Source organism: Armigeres subalbatus, chromosome 2, assembly GCF_024139115.2.
Source record: "Armigeres subalbatus isolate Guangzhou_Male chromosome 2, GZ_Asu_2, whole genome shotgun sequence".
NCBI classification, from domain to species: Eukaryota; Metazoa; Arthropoda; class Insecta; order Diptera; family Culicidae; genus Armigeres; species Armigeres subalbatus.
In genome coordinates, this window is record NC_085140.1 from 301,123,920 (window position 1) to 301,150,320 (window position 26,401).

At 42.1% G+C, this 26,401-nt stretch overlaps 2 protein-coding genes across 7 annotated transcripts in view; both read right to left on the reverse strand.

Moving 5' to 3' along the window:
- Positions 1-26,401, reverse strand: part of LOC134212491 (nuclear receptor coactivator 2) — a 530,556-nt gene that overhangs the window by 460,925 nt on the left and 43,230 nt on the right. The window lies entirely within an intron of this gene.
- Positions 22,313-26,356, reverse strand: LOC134209825 (uncharacterized). The gene is made up of 2 exons (XM_062685851.1): positions 26,288-26,356; positions 22,313-23,246 (listed from the first exon to the last, which is right to left on the reverse strand). Exons 1-2 carry the CDS (start codon positions 26,354-26,356, stop codon positions 22,320-22,322), a joined length of 996 nt encoding a protein of 331 aa, XP_062541835.1. The 3' UTR covers positions 22,313-22,319.

A 26,401-nucleotide genomic window follows, 5' to 3' on the forward strand; every position in this document is an offset into this window, starting at 1 on the left:
AACAATTCTCTCCGGCCATTTGGAGCCACAAATTTTGGCGATCCTACCAGGTTATTTTTTGGATCCAGACGCTGATTTCGAAAGGTGAGTTGAATTCAATTGTTAATGTGCTAATGTGTCAAAATATTTGATGATTAAAAAAACACAAGGCAATGGGTTTGTATTGCTTCAAAGCGCCTCTGAAAGACCGTTGGAAAATTGTGATTAGAAAACAGAAAGCGTGTCTGGAAGACAGCTGGAAAATGGATTGTGGTTAAGAAAATCACAAAGTGTGTCTTGAAGATCGCTGAAAATGGATTATGGTTTGAAAAATCACAAAGCGTGGGAGACCGCTGGAAAATAATGTGTGGTTTGCAATACCACAAGGCGAGTCAGGGAGACTGCCGAGAAAAGGGTTGACAATCTGAAAAATCTCAAGGTGGGTCATGGAAGCATTGATTTTGGTTAACATAAATTTAGTTTGAAATGTATAACTTGCGACTTTACATGAGACTACCAGTTGAGCTAGATATAATCAAATCTGAGATATATTGAGAACAATCGTATGATACAAAGTTGTTTGGAAGGCTTAATATATTATCTTGAAATTTATTTTGGAATTTACTGACTTAGTAGTCGTAGCGGAATTACCCGTTGGATGAGATATCCAACATTCACGAAGCTCAAAAACGTTGCCAGCATTCAAAAATTCATAAGTTTGAAGTTATTGGCTAATAGTACTGGTTAACATAAGTCTAAAATTTAGGTATATACTTATGCTATCTGATTTAAGTATGAAATCTCTGAGAAATTTTAGATAAATATCATATCCTAGGCCAGATGTTCCCAAACTACTTGTTCATGCGACCCACCTAGCAGAATCGCATATTGCTTGCGACCCTTCCACATTGGCTTTTAAAATTTGGATAAAAATGAGTTCGCGTTAGATTGAATAAACCATTATGATTTGCTTTATATCCCAACATTATATTACTTGATTACCTGAAATTATTTGGAATTCGAATGGATCTAGAAAGAATTTGGATTAGATTTTGGATGGATTTGGATTTGATTGAAATGGATTTCAATTTAGATTGAATGTGGAATGGATTTGGATTGACTTGGATTTTTATTAGAATTGAATTGAATTTGGGTTTAATTTGAATTGTTTTGATTTCATTATATTTGATAAAACCTCAAAATTTACTGTTCTCCATATACTACATAGATTCAAATCTAATGGCTGTTATAGATTTGTTGGACAAAATAGGGATAAAAGTGTGAATCAAGATTCGTCTTTCGCAACCCATCATTGATTAGCCCACGACCTCCCTGGGAGTCGCGGCCCACAGTTTTGGAGCACATGTTCCAAGCTGTTGTTAGCAAGTTCAACATCGATATGTTGAAGGTCAGCTTGCTAGTATTATTATATATGAAGGTGATAGTTGGATTTAATGGACGGTATAAGATATTTAGAATATTGCTACAATATAGAATGTTTCTTGTGAGATCAATTCCATAACACTAGGCACCAAATTAGGTTAACATTCAAATGATACAACCTATTGACTTGCATTTCGCTGTTCTGCGATTGAAAACCACTATGATCAGACAAGTTTATTTTCGAGTTTTCAAAGGAAATTATCGGTTTCTCAAAAGCGATATGTTCATCTTCGTCGCGCGTAAATAACTTTAAAAAAAATCATTGCGTTCTATGGTAAAAGATTTTTTGCCTTGTTTTAATGAGAGAATGAAGGGACATGTATGGTTTGAGTAAGTTACCATCAGCGTGTGATTATTAAGTGATACCGCATCTTAATTAATCGTTCCAATAATTAGTAATTGAATTTAATCTTAAGCGTGGTTTTCTGGAGCTAGTTACATAACTCCTCAACAGGCAACATTGCTGCTTGTGGCGCTGATGGCACACACATTCAGGCTACTATGTTGCACTGCAAATTTCAGTGATGCCCTCAAAGAAGCTTAACGATCATGACTAAAGATTCGCAACCTGTATTAAAATCAATTACTAATTATTGGGGCGGTTAATCAACAAGCGGTTTTCGTTAGGTGAAAGCTGTTGAGTATTCCTTTTAGCTATGTAGGTTTTCTTTTAACCTGCGCTTAATGGGGAAGCGTCATTAACAGTATAATGAAAAAATAAATTTCCCCATACTAATTTGCATGCAAACTTGAAACGGCTTGTGCTAAATCAGTTTTAATCCAAATGAGCTCAAATTTTCAGAGGACACTCAGAACATGATAAAGAATCAGATGAGCACTGTGGAGCAAAATCGATTTTTTGAACCACCCTACACTGCAAAAAAATTTGACTTCTACTGGTAATGTAATCAATGAAACTAATGTAAATACAGATCATGTAATCGTTTTCTCAATGTAACTATGCGTTGAAAATCATGCACATAAACAGAGCATGAATTAAACCGTATAAATACATTACCTTACCATTATTACTACACTCTGTTGACAACAATACTTTATTCACCATGAAAATTCATTTATAAACCATTAAGTTTACATGATATTATTTGAACCGAAATAAAAGATGGCCACGCTTGCGACGATCTCGGTAGAATGTAAACAAAACAAATAATTCCATCACGGCAGCTGCAAATGCAGCGGGAAACCTTCGTTTTCGACCACAGTCATACTAAAGTGAAGATTTTCCATCACGACTACAAAGCAACATCCATAATGTTGCATTTCATCGGTGTACTTCATCAGGCGTTTACTTAAATCGTTGGAAAAACTTCGAATTCTTGCACTTCATCCAGTCAGATGTTTTCCCTTGACGATGCGCATTGCGCATGCGTTTACTCACAGCATGTAAAGTTACATTACCTAGACAGGACCCGATCACGACGGGTTCGATACTGGTATATTTGAATCGCCATAACTTAGAATCTGTTACTCTTTGGGCAACATTGGTTTTAAGAAGTGAAGACGGTAGAGTGGTATCAGAACGGGCTATCACTCTGCGGACCTGAGTTCGATTCTCATGTTAACCATTTTTTATTTATATAGCATAAAATAGAACATGTAAATTTAAAACAACACAAAAATTTGAGATGGTAAGTGATGTAAAAATAAAATGAAATGTAAATTTCTATCGTTTATCATGCTCCAATTATGTGCATGAGATTTGATGTAAATGTACATGATTCGTTCGAACAGTGTAGTGATTATACATCAACACCTCAGCGTGTTGATCAGTGCGCAGCAAGCCATGACTCGGTCTCTTCTGGTCAGACCTCCGTGGCGTGCACACGCACCCACGGAGAGCTGCTGTCATAACAATTCGCTCCTGCCATTTGGGCCCACGAACATAGATAACCACATATCACAGCCACTATCAAGAACTCAGCTCGGACCACTATCCGGTGATGGCTGAAATCGGTTCATCAATCATCCGGCGCCAACTCTTTAGAAGAAACTACCATCGATCGATCTGGCAGCAGTTCCAGCAGGGCGACACCTCCATCGACTACGAGGTGAGTCTGGAGATGCCGGAAAGTATCGTCCGCTAGCTGTGTGCCATCGAAGAGGCAATCTCGGCGGCCAGAGAGCAGCATGTTCCAACGGCTCGTCAGGTAAGCAACATCCTCTCCAAAGATCTCATTCGTCTTCGCAACGTGATTCACAGACAGTACATCGGCCCATTCCACATTTAATTCCATTAGACAACAATGACTCTAAGGATCACTTGATAACTCCTGCAGAGAAGGTCACCGAAATAGGTTGTCACTTCGTCAGCTCGCTCAATCTTGGACAGAGCATCATTAGTCCATTAGTCATAAACGAGCCTGTTAACAACATCCATTTGACTCCCAACGACTTTTTAGAGTTGGAGATTTCGTCGTTTGGGTCGTTTGACCGAAATGGTCTTTTGGCCGATAGGGTCATTTACCCGAATAGGTCATTTGAAAAGTGAGAAATTAGGAGTAAGAAGACAGACGTCTCACTTCTCACTCCTCATTTCTCACTTCTAACTGTGAAAAGTAAGTAGTGCGAAGTGGGTAGTGAGACATCTTACTACATATTTTAACAGTGAGAAGAAAAAAATTAAGAGCAAGAAGTGAGGCGTCTCTCTTCTCATTCCTAATTTCTCACTTTTCAAATAACCTATTCGACCAAATGTCCTATTCGGCCAATGATCCTTTTGGCCAAACGACCCTTTCGGCCAAATGACCCTTTCGGCCTAATGACATTTTCGGCCAAATGACCCTTTTGGCCTAACGACCCCTTCGGGCAAATGACCCCTTCGGCCAGATGACCCTTTCGGCCAAATGACCCTTCCGGTCAAATAACCCTTTCGGCCAAACGACCCTTTCGGCCAAATGACCTTTTCGATCAAATTACCCCTTTCGGCCAAATGACCTTTCGGCCTATTGACCCTTTCGCCCAAATGAACCTTTAGGCCAAATGACCCTTTCCGCCAAACGGCTCTTTCGGCCAAACGTTCATTTTGGCCAAATGACGCTTTCGGCCAAATAACCATTTCGGCCGAACGACCCTTTCAGCCAAATGACCCATTCGGCCAAATGGTATATTCGGCTAAACAACTTTCGGCCCATTGCCATTTGGCCAGATGGGTTTCGGCCGAACGGATTTCGGCGCTTCCCCCATCTCCCCAGCTACCTCGTGAAAAGCATCAACAATCACCTGTCGGCAAGGACATTCCGGGTCTCCATCAGCGGAGCAATCAGGCGTCCCCCATGGCAGTATCCTTGGGCTCCTAGTGTTTAACCAGGCGGCATTCTGTCTCTGTTTGCAGATGACACCTCCATCATCGTCTACCAAGATAGAGTGGTCATTGTCCCTGGAAAATAAGCTTGCTGTCTACAAGCAAAGTATCCTTCCCGTGATCGAATATGGCATGCCAGTCTGGGAGAGCTGCGCTAAAACCCATCTGCTGAAACTCCAACGAGTGCAAAACAAGTTCCTGTGGGTGATCCTCAACACTCCTCCCAGGACATTTCAATCATCGTTAGCGTATTATATTGCGATTTATTTCCAACTGAGTATCTCTTCCAGGTCCTATTTCATTCATTTATTTAGTTAACATCTAAACAGATAACACTGAATCAACAATTTGACGCCACAATGCACGGTTCGAGGCCGCATCTCTCCATCCTCGGATACGCCCCACGCTCGCCAAGTCGTTCTGCACCTGGTCTGCCCATCTCGCTCGCTGCGCTCCACGCCGTCTCGTACCTGCCGGATCGGAAGCGAACACCATTTTTGCAGGGTTGCCGTCCGGCATTCTTGCAACATGTCCTGCCCATCGTACCCTTCCGGCTTTAGCTACCTTCTGGATACTGGGTTCGCCGTAGAGTTGGGCGAGCTCATGGTTCATTCTTCGCCGCCACACACCGTCTTCTTGCACACCGCCAAAGATGGTCCTAAGCACCCGTCTCTCGAATACCTGAGTGCTTGCAAGTCCTCCTCGAGCATTGTCCATGTTTCATGTCCGTAGAGGACTACCGGTCTTATTAACGTCTTGTACATGACACATTTGGTGCGGTGGCGAATCTTTTCGACCGCAGTTTCTTCTGGAGCCCGTAGTAGGCCCGACTTCCACAGATGATGCGCCTTCGTATTTCACGACTAACGTTGTTGTCAGCCGTTAGCAAGGATCCGAGGTAGACGAATTCCTCGACCACCTCGAAGGTATCCCCGTCTATCGTAACACTGCTTCCCAGGCGGACCCTGTCGCGCTCGGTTCCACCCACAAGCATGTACTTTGTCTTTGACGCATTCACCACCAGTCCAACTTTTGTTGCTTCACGTTTCAGGCGGGTGTACAGTTCTGCCACCTTTGCAAATGTTCGGCCGACAATGTCCATGTCATCCGCGAAGCAAATAAATTGACTGGATCTGTTGAAAATCGTACCCCGGCTGTTACACCCGGCTCTCCGCATGACACCTTCTAGCGCAATGTTGAACAACAGGCACGAAAGTCCATCACCTTGTCTTAGTCCCCGGCGCGATTCGAACGAACTGGAGTGTTCGCCCGAAATCTTCACACAGTTTTGCACACCATCCACCGTTGCTCTGATCAGTCTGGTAAGCTTCCCAGGAATGCTGTTCTCGTCCATAATTTTCCATAGCTCTACGCGGTCTATACTGTCGTATGCCGCCTTGAAATCAACGAACAGATGGTGCGTTGGGACCTGGTATTCACGGCATTTTTGAAGGATTTGCCGTACAGTAAAGATCTGGTCCGTTGTCGAGCGGCCGTCAACGAAGCCGGCTTGATAACTTCCCACGAACTCATTCACTAATGGTGACAGACGACGGAAGATGATCTGGGATATCACTTTGTAGGCGGCATTAAGGATGGTGATCGCTCGAAAGTTCTCACACTCCAGTTTGTCGCCTTTCTTGTAGATGGGGCATATAACCCCTTCCTTCCACTCCTCCGGTAGCTGTTCGGTTTCCCAGATTCTGACTATCAGTTTGTGCAGGCAAGTGGCCAGCTTTTCCGGGCCCATCTTGATGAGCTTAGCTCCGATACCATCCTTACCAGCTGCTTTATTGGTCTTTAGCTGTTGAGTGGCATCCTTAACTTCCCTCAAGGTGGGGGCTGGTTGGCTTCCATCGTCCGCTGAACTGACGTAGTCATCTCCTCCGCTGCCTTGACTTTCACTGCCTGTACTCTCAGCGCCATTCAGATGTTCCTCGTAGTGCTGCTTCCACCTTTCGATCACCACACGTTCGTCCGTCAAGATGCTCCCATCCTTATCCCGGCACATTTCGGCTCGCGGCACGAAGCCTTTGCGGGATGCGTTGAGCTTCTGATAGAACTTGCGTGTATCTTGAGAACGGCACAGCTGTTCCATCTCCTCGCACTCCGCTTCTTCCAGGCGGCGTTTCTTCTCCTGAAAAAGGCGGGTCTGCTGTCTCCGCTTCCGTCTATAACGTTCCACGTTCTGCCGGGTACCTTGCTGCAGCGCAACCGCCCGCGCTGCGTCCTTCTCCTCCAGAATCTGTCTGCACTCTTCGTCAAAACCAATCGTTCCGTCGACTTCGACCCATATACCCGACGTTGTTCTCCGCTGCGTCGTTAATGGCTGCTTTAACTGTACTCCAGCAGTCCTCAAGAGGGGCCCCATCGAGGCTCACCCTCTTCCGGCAACGCTGCCTCGAGATGCTGCGCGTATGCAGTGGCGACATCAGGTTGCTTCAGTCGCTCTAGGTCGTACCGCGGCGGTCGTCGGTACCGAACATTGTTGATGACGGATAGTTTTGGGCGCAGTTTAACCATCACCAGATAGTGGTCAGAGTCGATGTTAGCGCCACGATATGTCCTGACGTCGATAATGTCGGAGAAGTGCCGTCCATCAATCAGAACGTGGTCGATTTGTGATTCTGTCTGCAGTGGTGATCTCCAGGTGTACCGATACGGGAGGCTGTGTTGGAAGTAGGTGCTACGAATGGCCATATTCTTGGAGGCGGCGAAATCAATTAGTCGTAGGCCGTTTTCGTTCGTCAGCCGGTGAGCGCTGAACTTTCCAATGGTCGGTCTAAACTCCTCCTCTTGGCCAACCTGAGCGTTCAAATCTCCTATGATGATTTTGACGTCGTGTCTTGGGCAGCTGTCGTACTCACGTTCCAGCTGCGCGTAGAATGCGTCCTTATCATCATCAGTGCTTCCGGAGTGTGGGCTATGGACGTTGATTATGCTGAAGTTGAAGAACCGGCCTTTGATCCTCAACCTGCACATTCTTTCATTGATCGGCCACCACCCGATCACGCGCCTTTGCATATCGCCCATCACTATGAAAGCTGTTCCCAGCTCGTGTGTGTTGCCGCAGCTCTGGTAGATGGTATGATTACCTCTAAACGTTCGCACCATTGATCCCTTCAACAAACCTCCTGCAGCGCTACGATGCCGAATCCACGGTCCTTGAGCACATCGGCGAGTATGCGTGTGCTCCCGATGAAGTTGAGAGATTTGCAGTTCCACGAACCGAGTTTCCAATCGCTAGTCCCTTTTCGTCGCAGTGGTCTTCGCCGATGGTTCCGGTCCGTACTCTCTTGTTGATTGTTCGTTGCTTATGATTTTTTAAAGGCTGGCTTGCAGGGCCTGACACCAAACCCCTAAATTTCCGGAGGACCATTCCTCCTTATTTCCGGTGGACCATGGTGCACAGTTTCACTTAGAGTCCCTCGCTGGCACTCGGACGATGATCAGCCGCCCTAACATGGAGAACAGACGCTGTTGTGAGCCGATCCTGACATGGAGAACAGACGCTCAATAAGATTTGCACCTCCGGAGAGGAGCAAACCCCCCCTTCCCTGTCAGCATACGACCATAGTTCCCACCGGGGTTGGTTACCCGATCTTCCCTAAGGTTGCTCGTATCCCGGCCAGCACCGCGGGGAGGTAGGGATAGGAGTTGCTGGGTAAGAGGCTAAGGACCGCGAGATGGGGTCTATTTTATTCCTTCAGGTACGCGAAGTACCAATGGTACGCTTTACCCAGCATTTGCCGTGCCTCCACGTCCTATGTCCTATGAAAAACACAGCACTGCGCAGTGCAATCGAACAAAAACACAAATACATATACAAAACGTACGGGGAATAGAGTAAGCTAGACACAATGTAATAAAACGCGAGTCAAAAACAAGCCAGAACGTGTTGTTATACGTACTATAGAATGTTCGTTCAATGACTCAATTTATCGAACAGAGTATTGACAATGTCTTGGTGTAAAGCAATCCAACACTCAAAAAACAGTTCTACCAACAATCAAGAAATTTGTTTTTAGCTTAGCTTAGACTGACTGTATATAAAGAAATTTGTTTTAAATTTTAAAAATACTCAGAGGCATCAAAAAATATGTTTTTTTGGAAAGTTGACCTTAAATAAATTAAAGAATCAATAGAGCATATAGAATTTTTTGACGGGAAAGGTCAATTGTCTCTCTAAAACACAGTTCAAATATAAAATTTTAATGTATAATGTATAGGTACCAAACACACTTAGTAAATTAAGAATGTATTATAAACCTTTCAAATTGAACCAAACCGTACAGACTTCGGTCCCAAACGGTACTCCACATACGTACGAAATCAGTGCAAACTTCTAAAAATTCGAAGAAAAATCCCCGTTTGCTAAGACAATCGTATGATAAAGATGAATGATGACGTTCAAAAGTTCAGTCATAGTCTGATATTTCATTATAAGATCTATGAGTGTTAAAGGGAAGTATTGAGTTTTCAAAAAGTTTTGCAGTGTGAATCGAACTGAAGGTTCCGTTGTAAATCGTTCCAAAATCAGGCGAACATCAGGTTAAAATCCGACAACAGTAGCTTTTCAATTTCTTGAAAAGTTCTTCGGGAATTTAAATAAAATTGTCGCCGGTTATTTGTTCTTTTTCGCATTCATTGTGGAAATCTTTGCTTTGTTTTTATATTTGAAATTCTAAATGATTAGATTGGATTGGATTCTAGATGAAATGAAATAAAATGTCCAATATGTTAAATAAAAAATCCAATGATTTGACCACTGGCCAAAGTCATAAATGAAAAAATATCTTTTACAGCGAGAATTATTATTACAGATCACAAGCTCTTGCTGACGCAATTGGCTCACGTAGGCCTTTCTCCGTCTTGGATTTGTCATCGACGTCACCGTCACTGACTGACCACGCTCTGGTTTGTTATCTCGATTGCATAATTTTACAGCACTCAAGTGGCTCATTATCGCGTCGAGTTGCTACAGATCAGTTGGTTTCTAAGCCATTGCATACAGATAGATTATAGGCGCGGACGTGTAAGCAGGGAAGCGACTACATATGTCTGAATCTGTTCGCCGAAACCAGTTGATTGGGTGAGAATTGTTTTATTATTAAACAGCAAACGAAATGTGGTTTACTGATAACAAGAGTGAAACCCAAAAATAATTCAATCGCTTTTGTCAACTTTGAAATAAAGATAGCTACCAAAATCGTTGACATTATGTATATTAGAATAACATTAATTTCAACTTCATCCCATCTCACTATTCTTAAGCGATAAGATTCTCTCTTTTGATTCTCCCAATAAATCATAATCTCAAAGGAATCACAAGATTGTTTTAGAATTTCACTTTTGGGTTCGTTCTCGGAGTACAATCATCACTCATTTGGCACCACAGGATTCGCTTCGCAGTTCGATGATTCCTTCTAGAGTTCAAAGATACTCGAGATAATTCAACTAACTCCAACAAACGGCATTCCTTTTAAATCCAAAGATCACCAAACTGCCCATATGTAGATAGGAAATCAAGCAAACAGGGGACTGTTACGAATTTATGGGCAGCAAAGTCCTGCAACCTCTTTAGTCAAAGGCCAAGCCTGTTTTCCAAAATCCGTATTTGTTCTTATTGTTTTGCTGGGAATCTCCCCATAGTTTAAGGATACCCGATTTTTCTGACTTCTTTATTAGATAACATTTGCTGAGACTTATGATTCAGTTCGAATTCGTAAAAAGCCAGATGCACATAGCAGGAGATATGAGGTAAGAGTAAATTGAGTATTTTTATCCTCCGGAAAAAAAAATTAAAATTTGAACCACTCTAATGGGTGATAATGATGATGCCGTTGATGGCATTAGCATCGTATCACATGTAGGTATACCTGGGTTTCAAATTTAAATTAAGACGGAAAAGCAAAACTAGGATGCAGACACGAAGAATTGGTGGCACCACACCACGAGATCTGGTTTAGCTACCCGGATGGGTAATTAATTAATTAAGAAAACAATCCCATAAATAACAACACAGGACCAATAGCCGAATAAATCAACGGTTTTTTGTTTTCTCAATTTTGCATTTTCTACACCATAACATGGATAAACGATCCCGTTTTCAGCGACTTCAACATGATGGCGTGGAATGTGAGAAGGAAAAAAACTCCCTGCGCTGATGTTGCAAATGCTACGTTATGATCTGTTAGATGATTAATTGTCAGGGTCATAGCGCTTTTTCGTCTTTCGTCTTTTTTATTTCTAAACCACAAACGACTACGCTGATAGAGGCCCCTATTCAAATATTTATTGATTTTATTGTTGTAAAAAGAATATGTCACTTTATTTGAAATAAATCAAATTGTGTGGACCGTCCTCTAGATTCCGACTTTCGTGATTTGTCTCTAGTCTGCCGAAAGTTATTCGATACATTCAAAATTCATAGCAGCCATTAACCCTCTAAGACCCGGGACGAACGGATTTTTTTCAAATGGCTCGCATTCAGCACCTGATCGTCGGAATTCCTCGCGGTTTCGTTTGTGCTCAATGGGAATAGCTATATTTTTGCTCTGATACATTTTCAAATAAAATTTTTTGTTCAGGTCCGAGTTATTGCTAAAAATAAGTGTGCGCGGGGGTGTTTTTTCTATAATTCAAACATCTCTTCAATATTCTGGACGTGTTCATGCCCAAAATTTATCAAATCACCCATCAAACCAACCCAAAAAGATATTTGTAAAGATTTTTAGTCGATTCCGATGTTTTCACCATTTGAGTAGGGCAGGATTGACTGAATTCAGGGCCGCATTCAGAGGTTACAATGGTAGAGTATGGGCTAAAAATTCAATTACAATGAAATTTGCATGAGCATGCGGCTGCACAAATTTAAAAATCAGGAGTTTTAAATATTTAATTTTCAATTGAAATTGACTTTCTGAAATTCTTATCAGGGCCGGATTTAGGGGTCGAAATGGGGGTGACCAGGGGCCATATCACCAATTGCAATGAAACTCGGCATGCGACTGCTCAAACTTCATGAAAACACATCAGGAGGTCAAAGAACTCTGTTTGAATTTGAAATTGACCTTCTGTAATTTTGACCAGGGCCGGCTTCAGGGGTCCAAATGGGGAGGGCAAGGGCCATATCACCAAAAGCAATGAAACTGGGCATGCGACTGCTCAAACACCATGGAAACAGATCAGGAGCTCAAAGAAATCTGTTTCAAATGGAAATTGACCTTCTGAAATTTTGACCAGGGCCGGATTCAGGGGTCTAAATGGGAAACAAGGGCCATATCACCAATTGCAATGAAACTGGGCATGCGACTGCTCAAACTTCATGAAAACACATCAGGAGCACAAAGAACTCTGTTTGAATTTGAAATTGACCTTCTGTAATTTTGACCAGGACCGGCTTCAGGGGTCCAAATGGGGAGAGCAAGGGCCATATCACCAAAAGCAATGAAACTGGGCATGCGACTGCTCAAACACCATGGAAACACATCAGGAGCTCAAAGAAATCTGTTTCAAATGGAAATTGATCTTCTGAAATTTCAACCAGGGCCGGATTTAGGAGTGAAAATGGGGAAGGCAGTGCCATATCACCAATTGCAATGAAACAGGGCATGCGACTGCTCAAACTTCATGAAAACACATCAGAAGCTCAAAGAATTCTGCTCGAACTTCAAATTGTCTTTCCGAAATTTTGACCAGGACCGGCTACAGGGGTCCAAATGGGGAGAGCAAAGGCCATATCACCAATAGAAATAAAACTGGGCAGTGGGCATGCGACTGCTCAAACTTCATGAAAACACATCAGGATCTCAAAGAACTCTGTTTGAATTTGAAATTGACCTTCTGAAATTTCAACCAGGGCCGGATTCAGGGGTGAAAATATGGAGAGTGGGCTGCTCAAACATCATGAAAACACATCAGGAGCTCAAATTATTCTGATTGAACTTGAAACTGCTCTGATACAAATTTCAGGAATTTCTCCGGAAAATACTCCAGGAATTCCTCTAGAAGTTCCTCCAGGAATTCCTCTAGAAGTTCCTCCGGGAATTCCTCCAAAAGTTCCTCCAGGAATTTCTCCGGAAGTTCCTCCAGGAATTCCTCCGGAAGTTCCTCCAGGAATTCCTCCGGAAGTTCCTCCAGGAATTCCTCCGAAAGTTCCTCCAGGAATTCCTCCGGAAGTTCCTCCAGGAATTCCTCCGGAAGTTCCTCCAGGAATTCCTCCGGAAGTTCCTCCAGGAATTCCTCCGGAAGTTCCTCCAGGAATTCCTCCGGAAGTTCCTCCAGGAATTCCTCCGGAAGTTCCACCAGGAATTCCATTGGAAGTTCCTCCAGGAATTCCATTGGAAGTTCCTCCAGGAATTTTATCGGAAGTTCCTTCAGGAATTCCTTCGGAAGTTCCTTCAGGAATTCTCTCGGAAATTCCTCCAGGAATTTCTTCGGAAGTTCTTTCAAGAATTTTTCCAGAAGGTGCTCCAGGAAGTTCCACCAGGAATTCCTTCCTAAGTTCCACCAGGAATTCCTTCGGAAGTTCCACCAGGAATTCCTTCGGAAGTTTCTCCTGGAATTCCTCGAGAAGTTCATGCAGGAATTTCTGCAGAAGTTACTTCACGAATTCAGGAATTCTTTCGGAACTTTCAGAGATCCTCCAGGAATTTTTGACTTCCGAAGGAATTCCTGGTGGAACTTCCGAAGGAATTCCTGGTGGAACGTCCGAAGGAATTCCTGGAGGAACTTCCGAAGGAATTCCTGGAGGAACTTCCGAAGAAATTCCTGGAGGAACTTCCGAAGGAATTCCTGGAGGAACTTCCGAAGGAATTCCTGGAGGAACTTCCGAAGGAATTCCTGGAGGAACTTCCGAAGGAATTCCTGGAGGAACTTCCGAAGGAATTCCTGGAGCAACTTCCGGAGGAATTCCTGGAGGAACTTCCGGAGGAATTCCTGGAGGAACTTCCGGAGGAATTCCTGGAGGAACTTCCGGAGGAATTCCTGGAGGAACTTCCGGAGGAATTCCTGGAGGAACTTCCGGAGGAATTCCTGGAGGAACTTCCGGAAGAATTCATGGCGGAACTTCCCGAGGGATTTATGAAGGAACTTCCGGAGGAATTCATGGAAGAACTTCCGGAGGAATTCATGGAGGAATTCCTGGAGGAACTTCCATAGGGTTTCCCGGAAAAACTTCTGGATGAATTCCTGGAGGAACTTCTATAGGATTTCCTGGAGTAACTTCCGGGAAATTCCTGAAGGAACTTTGAGGAAAATTCTTGTGGGAACATCTGGATGAATTCTGGGAGGAACTTCCGGAAGAATTCATGGCGGAACTTCCCGAGGGATTTATGAAGGAACTTTCGGAGGAATTCATGGAAGAACTTCCGGAGGAATTCATGGAGGAATTCATGGAGGAATTCATGAAGGAACTTCCATAGGGTTTCCCGGAAAAACTTCCGGATGAATTCCTGGAGGAACTTCTATAAGATTTCCTGGAGGAACTTCCGAATGAATTCCTGGAGGAACTTCCGAATGAATTCCTGGAGGAATTTCCGAAAGAATTGCTGGAGGAATTTCCGAATGAATTCCTGAAAGGACTTCCGGAGGAATTCCCGGAGGAACTTCGGCAGAAATTCTTGGAGGATTTTCCGGAGGATTTCCTGAAAGATCTTCCGGAGGAATTCCTGGAGGAACTTCCGGAGGAATTCCCGGAGGAACTTCTATAAGATTTCCTGGAGGAACTTCCGAATGAATTCCTGGAGGAATTTCCGAATGAATTCCTGGAGGGATTTCCGAAGGAATTTCTGAAGGAACTTCCGGAGGAACTTCGGCAGAAATTCTTGGAGGATTTTCCGGAGGAATTCCTGAAAGAACTTCCGGAGGAATTGCTGGAGGAACTTCCGGAGGAATTCCTGGAGGAACTTCCGGAGGAATTCCTGGAGGAACTTCCGGAGAAATTCCTGGAGGAACTTCCGGAGGAATTCCTGGAGGAACTTCCGGAGGAATTCCTGGAGGAACTTCCGGAGGAATTCCTGGAGGAATTTCCGGAGGAATTCCTGGAGGAACTTCCGGAGGAATTCCTGGAGGAGCTTCCGGAGGAATTCCTGGAGGAACTTTCGGAGGAATTCCTGGACGAATTTCTGGAAGAGTTCCCGGAGGAACTTAGGGAGGAATTCGTGGAGGAGCTTCTAGAGGAATTCCTGGAAGAATTTCTAGAGGAATTCCTGGAGTATTTTCCGGAGAAATTCCTGAAATTTGTATCAGAGCAGTTTCAAGTTCAATCAGAATACTTTGAGCTCCTGATGTGTTTTCATGATGTTTCAGCAGCCCGCTCTCCATATTTTCACCCCTGAATCCGGCCCTGGTTGAAATTTCAGAAGGTCAATTTCAAATTCAAACAGAGTTCTTTGAGATCCTGATGTGTTTTCATGAAGTTTGAGCAGTCGCATGCCCACTGCCCAGTTTTATTTCTATTGGTGATATGGCCTTTGCTCTCCCCATTTGGACCCCTGTAGCCGGTCCTGGTCAAAATTTCGGAAAGACAATTTGAAGTTCGAGCAGAATTCTTTGAGCTTCTGATGTGTTTTCATGAAGTTTGAGCAGTCGCATGCCCTGTTTCATTGCAATTGGTGATATGGCACTGCCTTCCCCATTTTCACTCCTAAATCAGGCCCTGGTTGAAATTTCAGAAGATCAATTTCCATTTGAAACAGATTTCTTTGAGCTCCTGATGTGTTTTCATGAAGTTTGAGCAGTCGCATGCCCTGTTTCATTGCAATTGGTGATATGGCCTCTGCCCTCCCCATTTTCACTCCTAAATCCGGCCCTGGTTGAAATTTCAGAAGATCAATTTCCATTTGAAACAGATTTCTTTGAGCTCCTGATGTGTTTCCATGGTGTTTGAGCAGTCGCATGCCCAGTTTCATTGCTTTTGGTGATATGGCCCTTGCTCTCCCCATTTGGACCCCTGAAGCCGGTCCTGGTCAAAATTACAGAAGGTCAATTTCAAACTCAAACAGAGTTCTTTGTGCTCCTGATGTGTTTTCATGAAGTTTGAGCAGTCGCATGCCCAGTTTCATTGCAATTGGTGATATGGCCCTTGCTCTCCCCATTTAGACCCCTGAATCCGGCCCTGGTCAAAATTTCAGAAGGTCAATTTCCATTTGAAACAGATTTCTTTGAGCTCCTGATCTGTTTCCATGGTGTTTGAGCAGTCGCATGCCCAGTTTCATTGCTTTTGGTGATATGGCCCCTGGTCACCCCCATTTCGACCCCTAAATCCGGCCCTGATAAGAATTTCAGAAAGTCAATTTCAATTGAAAATTAAATATTTAAAACTCCTGATTTTTAAATTTGTGCAGCCGCATGCTCATGCAAATTTCATTGTAATTGAATTTTTAGCCCATACTCTACCATTGTAACCTCTGAATGCGGCCCTGAATTCAGTCAATCCTGCCCTACTCAAATGGTGAAAACATCGGAATCGACTAAAAATCTTTACAAATATCATTTTGGGTTGGTTTGATGGGTGATTTGATAAATTTTGGGCATGAACACGTCCAGAATATTGAAGAGATGTTTGAATTATAGAAAAAACACCCCCGCGCACACTTATTTTTAGCAATAACTCGGACCTGAACAAAATTTTTTATTTGAAAATATATCAGAGCAAAAATATAGCTATTCCCATTGAGCACAAACGAAACCGCGAGGAATTCCGACGATCAGGTGCTGAATGCGAGCCATTTGAAAAAAATCCGTTCGTCCCGGGTCTTAGAGGGTTAATGAGTATCGAGTAATTCTTTGTTCCTGCGTGTTTTCGCTTTGAAGAGTGAAATATTTGTAGTTTGGTATTTTTCCACAACTAACCTTATTCAATAGAATCTATCATGAAGAACGACCTACAATCTGAAATATTTATTGAACTTCTCACATGGAAAATTAAATGTTAACTCTGAAAATTTAAAAATTGCGATAAGTCTACATTGAATGAGAATGAGACGAATGAACTTAATAGTGTAGATCACTACTTGGACCCATATACCCACTCCCGGCACACTTTGTAAAAAAATGTTTTGTGTTAGAAGACGTAGGATTAAGATATTTTTTTTCCCCAGCTCTCTTGCACAATCCTTTAAAATTGTTTACCTATCCAAACATAAATAAACGCCACTCCAGTGTTAACCATATCGCGCTGCCAAATTTGCCTGAAATTAAGATTATTCTTAAATGTTAATTAGAACTATCGACGATTAAACTGCATTTTTATTCAAAAAAAAAAACAAATGCAATTAAAAAACAATGATCAGAATTAATACTACTAAGCAATACTGTAGATCTTCTTTTCACTTGCGCTTAATTAGGAAGTACTATAATAAGCATAATGAAAAAAATATTTCCCCATACCTACTAAAAACCATGCAAACTCGAAACGGCTTCTGCTAAATCAGTTTTAATCTAAATCAGCTCAAATTTCCGGAGGACACTCAGAACATGAGATAGAATCAGATGAACGGAGCAAAATCGATTTTTTTGGCTTACAGTGCGTTAGCATTTATTTCATTGTCACTCAATCTATGCAATCCGTCTATTGTTAGGCAATTGATTTGTAACTTTAGACGCTCAATCACCGTGAGGAGATGAGTAGATTTAGTTAAGTTCTCGTTTTAAATACTTGAGTCTGAAAATAATTCCATATGGTTAAGGAAGGGTTAAAATCTGACTGTAGGTTGATTAACCTGAGTTTTTTCTCAGCCAATAATTGTTTGTTGTTTGGTATCTGGCAATCCGGCAGATTGCCGTTTGGTCGAGCACCATTTGGCCAAATGCCATTTCTGTCGAACGGGTCATTTGATCGAATAATTGAACAAAATCCTTATATTGCGAGTAGTGAAAAGTGAGCAATGAGAAGTGAGTAGTGAGTTAAAGTGTACAGCGAGAAGTGAGGAATCAGACATTCCTCATATCTCATTAGAAATAAGACGTGAGAAGTGAAAAGTGAGAACTGAGAACTGAGAATAAAAAGCGAGAAGTGAAAAGTGAGAAATAAGAAGTGAAAAATGGGTAGTAAGAGATGAGAAGTGAAGAATGGAAAGTGAAAAGTATTTCATTGGAAATAAGATGAGAAGTGAGAAGTGAGAACTGAGGATAAAAAAGTAAGAAGTGAAAAGTGAGAAATGAGAAGTGAAAATCGGAAGAGAAAAGTGAAAAGTAAAAAGTGAAAAGTGAAAAGTAAAAAGTGAAAAGCGAAAAATGAAAAGTGAAAAGTGAAAAATGAAATTGTCACTTTTCATTTTTCACTTCCTATTTTTCACCTCTCATTTCTCACTTTTCACTTCCTACTTTTTTATACTCAGTTCTAACTTCTCATCTTATTTCTAATGAAATAGTTTTCACTTGCCACTCTTCACTTCTCGTCTCTCACTACCCATTTTTCACTACTTATTTCTCACTTTTTACTTCTCACTTTTCACTTTCAACTTTTTCGAACTAAGAAAAGAGAGTGAGAAGCGGCAAGCGAGAAGTGAGAAAAAAGAAGTGAAAAGTAAGAAGTGAGAAATAAAAAATGAAAAGTTTGAAGTGAGAAGTGGGGATACAAAATGAGAAGCGAGAAGTGAAAAATGAGAAAGATGTAAGATGTAAAAAATGAGTAAGATGTGATAAATGAGAAGTGTTAAGTGCGAAGCGAGAAAAGAAAAGTTAGAAGTAAGAATGGCGAAGTAAAAGGTGAGAAGCGAGCAGATTCCTTTCTATTCTTTCTTCTTCCTTCTGCCTCTTCCTTTTTCATTCTTTTTTCTTCCTTATTTTTTCATCGTTTCTTTCTTCTTTCCTTCCTTCCTCTGCCCTTGTCCTTCTTCATTCTTCTTTCTTCCTTTTTCTCTTCTCCTATCTTTTTTTATTTCTTCGTCCTTGCTACCTCTTACTTCTTCCTTCTTCTTTCTGTCTTGTATCTCTCTATTCTCTTCACAATCATCATCATCTCGCTTCCCACCTCTTTCTCACTACTTTCTCTTACTACTCACTTTTATTTCCCCATTTGCCACTACTCACATTTCACTTATTACTGCACACATTTCACTATGTACTGAGTACTTACTTCCATTTATCAGTTCTCACTTGTCTCGTACTCTGTACTCCTGTACTACTGTGTACTTATTTTAAACGTCTCACTTCTTATTTCTTAGCTCTAACTTTTCACTATTCACTTCTCATGTTGTATATTTCACTTCCAACTAATAAAGAAACAAATTTAAAGTGTCTTTATTGACAGGCTACCCAGTCTTACAATTTCACAACGAGTTTATTTTTTACCCGACTCGCGACGTTTCGACACGGGAATTGTGTCTTTTTTAAGAGATCATTTCTGTTGTTTGCATCGTTTGTTTAATCCAATTTGAACCGTCTGTTTGTTCAAGTTAGGCTAAACATTGAAATACAAACAACAAAATTATTTTCCCCTTGAAAAGTGTAATTCCGATATCGAAACGTCGAGTTAATAATAAACTCGTTGTAGAATTGTCAAAAATATTAGCCGTTTAATGAATATAATTAAAGCATTCAGTCGATGCATAATCATTAAAAAGACATATTTCAATTATTCGGTCAAACGGCATTCAGTCATATGATCCTTTCGGATCGGCCAAACAACCCTAAGCCATTTGTTTTGCTTTAATTATTAACACAGCCATTTGTTTCCAGTTCTATATTTTGCTTTCCGTGTTTGCGTGGAATGTGCTTCACAATACAATAAAATGTAAATCACCATAAAAAAGAAGTTCATGGGCAAAGATTTCATTTTAAGAGGCTTCCTTTTTCAAATATTTCGAATAAGAGCAAAAATGGCGTTATATTGTCATGCTCGATAGTTGAGCCATTGTGGTTGAATATGCGCACCGTGAAAATTTGCAAAACGATTGCACAAAATGATCGACCAAATAGATGAGATCAATAATGCTGTCCAATGAGAGTAGCTCGAAGTTTCTCCCTGTCCTGCTCATGCCCATTTGTTGATGAAAAACGAACAGTGGGTAATGTCTGTGACATAACCGCTAAGTGGACGTAGGACTTGACTTGACCATGCCTTTAAGATACATAATATGTCCAAATTTCTCACATCAACTGTTTTGGATAAATAATCGGCGTTGCATACCATTCCTTGGCAAAATCTTCTCATCCCGACATAGAAATCAAATCTACCTCGAATAAAAATCATAAAAAAAATTCAGGAAGTATCTGTCCGGTCACGAAATATTAGCCTCGACAGTGGCAACCTTCCAACTGAAGGACTGCCTGAAATAAACCACAAGTTGGCTCAGCAGGGGATGTAGACTGTATCTCAGCCCTTCCACTGAAGGGCCTTCTAATCCGTGCGATAGCGACTGAAGGAGAACATTATTTTTAACTCTTAGAGCCTTGAAAAAGGCTGTTTGCTTCGGCTAAGTGCAAAAAGTAAGAAAACAATCTTTTCAAATATTCGCGAATTCCTAGTGATGGTATAAAAAAGACTGAATGCTGTGCGAGCTAATGCACTTTTCTTTTATACTACTTAATTTTGAAACTTCTCTGCTTCCCAATTGGTGGGCCAATCAGCTAGTGTCTTGTATCCCGCTTCTTTGTCAGCCAAAGCGTCATCATCATCAACGCGTTCGAGAAGGACTTCTTCTTTTTTACGCTTGTTGCTCGCTGCTGGCGTCTATTTCTTAACGGGACTTTTCGCTTGATACAGGCCAATAAGGCTGATGACATAGTAACGTGGCGCGTGATGCGATGCGCAACGCGTATGTTGGTCGAATTTATACAAGCGTCAAGCAATGCGATATATGGCATAGTGACGCGCGTGGTGACGCGCTTTTGAAGCGCCTTAGGTATGCAAAAAATCGAGGGACAAACGTATTCATTGAATGCCTTTTTCTTGATCTTCGTTTCTTTTCTTCGTCATCTGTTGGAAAATGCTTAATAATTAAAATAAATTATTTATTATAAATCGGGATGAAAATTACTTGATTGTGAATTATTACTATTAGATTATAAGTATGGAATCTGTAGCTAAAATTTTCTTGCCATTCTTGATATTATTGAACATGGCGCATATACGGAGTTTGTTCAGGAACGAATTTGGTACTGATTTTTATGGCCGTAAACTGGTATGAAGTCACCCATAGTTCAGTGCAACAACTCATGCAATGCAACTGTCAAAATAATCAAACTCTAGTGTTGTGTCGAAGGTTGTGTCTTCAGTTTACGGTCCGTTATCAAACATGGATTCTTCCGACGAGGAATTTCTAGCCTCTCCCAGTACAGTTGATTTCATCATGAATCCCCCAAGAGATTTTTCGGTTCATCCACTAAACACCAATAGACGGAGTGATGGTGAGTTTTACAGACTCTATCAAGGCCTTCGTAAATATTCGGACAAGTTTCGTTCATACACACGAATGAATTTTACTACTTTCGACTACATACTGGATATGATCAGAACTAAGCTGATGAAGGACTGGACAAATTTTAACAAGGAGCCAATTTTACCATGCGAACGATTAATTGTAACCTTGAGGTAACCCATACGTGAACCAATTTATGAGCTATGTTTTCTAATTATTCAATACCTTTCATACAGACATCTGGCTACCGGGTCTTCGTTTACGACGCTTGGATTTTCATTCCGAATGGGTCGGTCTACAGTTTCTGCCATCGTGCGTGAAACATGCCAAGTGCTTTGGGAAGTTCTGCAACCAATCTATATGCCACAACCCACCGAACAAATGTTCCGGACGGTGGCTGAGGAGTTCTGGACAAAATTCAATTTTCCAAATTGCGTTGGGGCAATAGATGGCAAACATGTTCGGATCATATGCCCGGCAGCATCTGGATCGATGTTTTATAATTTCAAAGGATTTCATTCCGTTGTGCTGCAAGCCGTTGCTGACGCAAATAGTAGGTTTCTTATGATAGAAACTGGAGGATACGGTAAGCAGAGTGACGGAGGAACATTCAACGGCTCCGACATGTTCAAACTGATGAACGAAGGGAAACTAAATGTTCCTCCAGATACCTGTTTACCGGACCCCGAACGTTCTACACCTATGCCTCACGTGTTTATCGGAGATGAAGCGTATCCTTTACTAAGGAACCTGCTGCGGCCGTTCCCTAGATCAAACCTGTCTCCTGAGAGCGAATATTTCAATTTTCGGTTCTCCAGAGCAAGGAACTGTGTTGAATGCGCTTTCGGTATTATGACCACCAAATGGAGACTCCTGATGAAATCCATTGAAACAACGCCGGAATTTGCCGATGAAATAGTGAAAGCAGTTTGTATCCTACAGAATGTTATTATTGACCATGAAGGATTGGATCTACAAGTAGAGGAAGCTGCTGAGCTAAACCAGGTCAATCGGAGAACTACAAACGAGATCAATAGAATTTCAACGAAAACTGGAACCTTTGTGAGAAATTATTTCATGAATTTTTTCAACGCAAATAAGCTGTAAGCTGGTTTATATGCTAATCCATTTTATTGAAATTCAACTTAAAACTAATGTCGTAAGCAAATAAATTTTTCAAAAACAAAACAACACGTTCGACGTTCGATTTAATTTTGAGTTCCAGCGCTGGAAATTGGTGAAGTAATCACTGTATAGTATTTTCTTGCGGACGAAATAATTGTAGAGCGTTGCAGTGGTTGCCCTTCCAATTGAATAGCCACCACTTCAGCTTGACTATGTTCAGGCGGCAACTCATAAATTCGGGTGTCGGGAGGAGTTCGAAGTCCTGTGTCAAAGAATGCAGTTGAATTTCGCACCGGCGTAGAATGCTGGTACGCAACCGCATCAGCTGAACTTGAAGCTGTAAACAAATCTACCGTCCGGTTCGGGTTATTAAGCAATTCGTTATTTGTATACACATATTTGTGCACCGCTTTCTGAACGTCCATGCGAAATAGCAACTTTTGCTCAGGTGGCAGCTTTCGCACATGCGGCAGAAGGCTCTTGAAGAACGCTTCATCTTCGTCATCACCACCGACTGCCTTCTGGACCTTTTGCTCCAATAATTTCAGCTTTTTTGCTTCGATAGCCAGTAGTTGCTGTTGTGCTCTTCCTCTCTTTCCATATTTATGTGGGGGCGGCGGGATAGTCTCGTCGGTGCATTTGATGTCGTGTGTTTCAGGAGTATCGATCACGTCATTCCGATAACTCCTATTCATCCCCGGCTCGCCTTCGTGCAGATCCTCGTTCTCGACCGTTTCAGCGTCTCCCACTCGCAAGTTTCCTCCGGATTTTCGGGGTCTCATTTGATCTTTCAGAAAAAGCATCGAATCGAAATACGGCCAGGTGGTGTAAGTTTCGTAATTTAACGGTGCTTCATCTCCAGATCGCTTTTCAGGAACTTTTTTTAGCTCCTTGCCAAATGCATCCCGCAGCGATTTCCACTTTTTTTTGGTTTCTTCCGCTAGAAAAAAAAATAAAAAAATGTCAAATGGAAAGTTTTCATTTTGTTTTGAACTTACTTGTAGCGTTTCCTAATTCCGTCGAAACCTGTCTCCAGAGCTTGTCCACGATGGTTCTGTTCCGGTACAGCTTCATTGTTTGGTCCCACAGCGGCTTTTTCGCAAAAACCAGTGAAATCAATGTTTCCGCGTCAATCGCCATTTTATCAAAACACACACCAGAAACTCTTGCCTGCATGCACGCGCGTGAAAGCACTTGACGGAATGGTTTGACGCTGCTGTCGGCGTCGCGCATCGCGTTCACTCTGGCAGGTACACGCGTGTCATCATTAACGTTTTTCATTAACGCTTGAACAAACAGTTTGAACGCAGACGCGTTGCATTCCGCACCGCAATCGCATTGCATTACGCGCCGCGTGACTATGTCATCGGCCTAAGCCGGGCAAGCGAGCTTAGAATTGCAGTTCTGGTGGGAAGTTGGGTGTTCTTTTCTGAGACAACATTGTTAGTAGTAGAAGGAAGGAAACACCCGGACATGGGATTTCGGGTGATAAGATTTAGAATTCATAACATGGGACGATCATTCAGTCACGTTCGCTTTGTGTGCGATCAGTATCAAACAATGTTTTCCTACATATTTTTTTATCAATGCCAATATTGCATTGATCAATGCATTGATATTTAACGTGTATTTGCTTAGAATTTAGTTTTGGGTCGCGCGGATTTGGCGCAGAATGGATTTTCATGGCGCGCGGAAATGGCATGGATTTGATTTTAGTCGGCGCGGAAAATATTTCAGGATCTCTGTAACAACCCTGTAATTTCTATCCCGAAGGGAATTGAAAGCTTTGATATTGATCTCTATCATTGGCTCTCTGAAGAACCGTTTGTTTTTTGGACATACATGCTGCATCTTGTGGCTTTTCTTCAGCCTGTCTCGGCTCATCACCTACATATGCCGGCCGGTCTCGGCTCGACTCTGCTGCTGCTGCCGGTATCTGCTCAGCATTGCTGCTTTGTCGGGTCTGTAGGGTGGACTGCTGCTGTACTGGTTAGGTTTCGGCTGATGATGGTGGCTTCGATGACTAAGTCTTCATTCCCTGCTAAAAGGTGTGAGTGCTGTTCAATCGATTATGCGGTTGCTATCGCTTGTCCCGGTCAGAATGAAAGGAAAAAATCGCGTTGCGCTATTTTATGGCTTCTCGGCAGACCCAGCGGCTGCTCATTCGCTGGTGTCTGCACCAATCAGAACCTGGTAATGAAATGATGCAAGAATTATGCGGTACCCATATTTATAGGTTCTCTTGCTCTCAATGTTTTTCATTGAAAACAGTTTCATGCCTGTTGAAACAAGTTTTTCGGGTCTTATCAAGCATGGACATGAAAGGCATACTTGAAATCTGTCGATTGAGGGGCTTACCGCAGAAATTCGTCCACTGAGACGAACGCTATTAACGTTTAAAATCTTTCAACACAGCGTAACGCGGTCGATTTGAATATTTTGAAATGACACCCGGTATAGTAAAGAGAGACGTAAGTCCTACATCAAAAGAACGAGCAGGACGGGAACAACTTCGAGCTACTTCGAGCTGCTCATTAGACAGCACTAATGTGAACGTCCTTAGGACCATCTTTGGCGGTGTGCAAGATAACGGTCTGTGGTGGCGAAGAATGAACGAGCTTGCTAAACTCTACGGCGAACCCGGTATGTATCCAGCAGCTTGTTAAAGCTGGAAGGGTACGATAGAGTATGTTTGAAGAATACCGGACAGCAATCCTGTAAAGATGGTATTCGTACAAGAAGCCGTGGAGCATTGCGCACCTCGACTCGCAACGAGCAAACCATGCAAACTATCATACGAAAGAGCAGTCGAAAGGAGATGCGCGATGAGACCCCAGGTGCAGAACGGCTTAGCGAGCGTGGAGTGCAACCGAGGATGGAGATGTTTGGCCTCGAACCGTGTATTGTAACGTCGAATTTTGATTTAGTGTTATCTGCTTAGATGTAAGAATGTAAGTAAGAATGAACTGACAAAAACACGATTTCAGAGTATTAAAGAGGGTTAAAATATTCGTAATCTGATAATACAACAATATCGACTATTGTTCCATTAGCAAACGAGGGAATTTAATAAGAACTTCAAGCAATAAGAACTTTGGAATTTCAATAAGGCCGATACAAATATTAAATTTATTTTATGTCCGACAGCTCTTGGAATGTTCGAGGGGAGGGGGAAAAAATAACAAGGAAAAGAAAATGCAATATTCCTTGGAAAATTTTAAATTTCAATGGAAAATGATAGCAAAGAATGTTTTTTTTTTTTTTCAAGTTCGTTTATTTGGTAGACTAAGGCGTGTATAACACTTTACGGAGCCACGTTCAGCAAAGAATGTTAAGAAAAAGCAAAGAATATGAATATTTCTAACATATTTATCCAGTAGTGAATTTAGCACAAACTTTATATAATTATAAAAATACTGAAACTTATTTTTGTAGAAATTTCTGTTTTCTTTTTGGAAAAGGGATGGTTTTGCTGAAGAACTCTAAGTAAACTGTTGAATACATAGCACCAAAATTTTCCATAATCCATAACACCAAAGTACTGCTCGAATTATAAGCCGATGCCCCGGGCCCTCACAAATCTTATGTACCAAAACCAACCTTTTTTGTACATTTTGGGGCCCCCACAAGCTGTCGGCCTCGGGGCCCCCTTTCGGCTAAATCCGGCCCTGGGTTTGCCCCTGCTGCGATGTCCTGCCGGATTCCAGCGCTTGCTTGCGGATTTCGTCTCCGCTCTTACGTGGTATATGACAGGCCTGCGTCACGCTGTGGAGTTGCTGTTGATATCGGATTTCGATGGCATCGTCGATGGGACTCAACATTTAGAATCCAGTTGTGAGGCCATCAGGTCCTGTAAAACGTTGACATCGGTTGATGAAGACTTCCAAATCTATGTGATCTCTGCGAATACGCACCAAGTATCACTGACGTATGACATCACACATTTCACGTTAGAGTTGAGTATTCAAGGTTTGTTTGGTGCATTGCCTAGACCGCCGCCTAACGTTGACTGGCTTTGGTTTTCGACCTTCTCCACTGTTTGCCCAGCTACCGTGGAGTTGGAGTTGTTCACATCCAATGATTCGGTGTTGTTGATGAGGGGAACGTTCAACCAGGTCATTCAGTTCATTCAACTGTTAGTGCGTTAGTACTGCAGTACCGTCAT